This window comes from Propithecus coquereli, unplaced genomic scaffold, assembly GCF_000956105.1.
Source record: "Propithecus coquereli isolate 6110/MARCELLA unplaced genomic scaffold, Pcoq_1.0 Scaffold235, whole genome shotgun sequence".
In the NCBI taxonomy this organism is placed as follows: Eukaryota; Metazoa; Chordata; class Mammalia; order Primates; family Indriidae; genus Propithecus; species Propithecus coquereli.
In genome coordinates, this window is record NW_012147897.1 from 1,274,216 (window position 1) to 1,276,117 (window position 1,902).

General features: G+C 44.4%; 1 protein-coding gene across 1 annotated transcript; it reads right to left on the reverse strand.

Annotated features, from left to right (window-relative positions):
* Positions 1–405: 405 nt before the first annotated feature.
* LOC105811379 (olfactory receptor 52B4-like) lies at positions 406–1,356 on the reverse strand. Its single transcript, XM_012645562.1, has one exon. It carries the CDS (start codon positions 1,354–1,356, stop codon positions 406–408), a length of 951 nt encoding a protein of 316 aa, XP_012501016.1.
* Between the last annotated feature and the right edge of the window lie 546 nt (positions 1,357–1,902).

Genomic DNA, 1,902 nt, shown 5'->3' on the forward strand with positions numbered 1-1,902 from the left:
TAAGATAAATTCTGTCTAGATGTTTTTATTATCATGCCCTAGGTAAGTTTATTATAGGTAAAGCTTTCTCATTGTTTAATTTGGTTACTGTGGTTTTGATATTCCTCTTTTTATGGTACCTTAAGCATATGCTAAGAGCTTCTGAGACAATAAGTAATTTACCCAAGGTCAAACACATTATCAGTAAAGCTGGGATTCAAACCTAATTCTGATCCAAAATCTCATATTCTTTCCTAAATACTACCCTTCTCAAGGTCACATGGCAATCTGACTTTCAAAGTCATAAACAAGTCACTTTGTTCACAGTCAGTGAAACTCTTAATTCATAAGTCTCTACAAAGTAAGCCCAAAAAAAAAAAAAAGTGAAGCCCTATATTGGTAAACATACCACCTGATCAGTCAAACTCAGCCTTGTTTCCATGGTGAAGGCAAAGTACTGAGCACATGTTCTCGAATCTGTCTGGTCTTGATACCATAAATGATGGGGTTCAGCATGGGAGGGGCCAACATGCAGACATTGGCCAGCAGAATGTGTATATGGAGAGGCACATGGTGCCCAAACCGCTGAGTAATTATGGTAAAAATGCCAGGCAAATAGAACATGGAAATGACCCCAAGGTGGGAGCCACATGTGCCCAGAGCCTTTTGCCGAGCTCCTCGGGAGGGGAGGTGGAAGACTGCATAGAGGATGAGGCTGTAGGAAACTAAGATGAACAAGGCATCTAGCACTACAGTAGAGAGAAGGACAGACAAGCCATACCAGACATTGACACGAATATCAGCACAAGCAAACTTGGCTACAGCCATGTGCTCACAGTAGGTGTGTGGCAGCAGATTGCTATGGCAGAAAGGCAGTCGCTTCACCAGAAATACATCTGGGAGTATCACACAGAAGCTTCTCAGGACCACAGCCAAGCCAACCCTTATGATTACTGAATGACTGAGCACTGTGGTGTAGTGCAATGGGTCACAGATGGCCACATAGCGGTCAAATGCCATTGCCAACAGAATTCCTGATTCAGTGATGAAGGTAGCATGGATAAAGAAGATTTGGGCGACACAGCCATCAAGGGAGATTGTCCCAGCATGGAACCAGAATATGGCGAGGGCCTTGGGCACAGTGGTAGTGGACAGGATGAGGTCAGCCACAGCCAGCATGCAGAGGAAGACGTACATGGGTTCATGGAAGCTGTGTTCGGTGATGATGATGAAGATGAGGAGGCTATTCCCAAGGAGAGCAATAAGGTAGGAAATAAAGAAGAGGAGAGAGATCCATGTGTGCTGGTCTTCCAAGCCAGGGATGCCCAGCAGGATGAAGAGTGAGTGGCTGGTAACAGTGTAGTTGGGAGTCGCCATGCCCAGGGCAGGTCACCTGTGTGTTGGTGTGCAGGATTTGGCAGTCACCTCTTCTCTCTTTCTAAAAAGCTGCATGGAGTTGGAATAGGGTGGGAGGGAACATCATTTTTCATTGGTTGGAGCAGTGAAAAGGGTTCTGGTCAGGAAGTCCGGAGTTGTGGGCTAAAATTCTTTGCCATTCTATTCACTAGCTATGTGGTCTCAATAAAATTACTCCCTGCTCTGGGTCTCTCTTTATCACCTTAAAACTAAAGTTGGGAAAAGAATTGATTACATCATGTGTAACAAAGGCCCTCCAGCTCTAGAATCCCATAGATCTTAGTCTCAGGTTGTTATAGTTAAGAGCTATGAATAACAAATACATCAGTTTCCAGTTTGAACACCAGAATGTGACGAGCACCTTGAAAGGAAAATGGTAACTGAGTTGCCCATCAATTTAACAAACCTTAGTGAGCACCTACTGTGTGCCAGGCATGGCTTCTTGAGGACCTATGTAGGGGGAGACAAACAGTCAAGCAAAATATCCCTCTCTATAATATGGACACG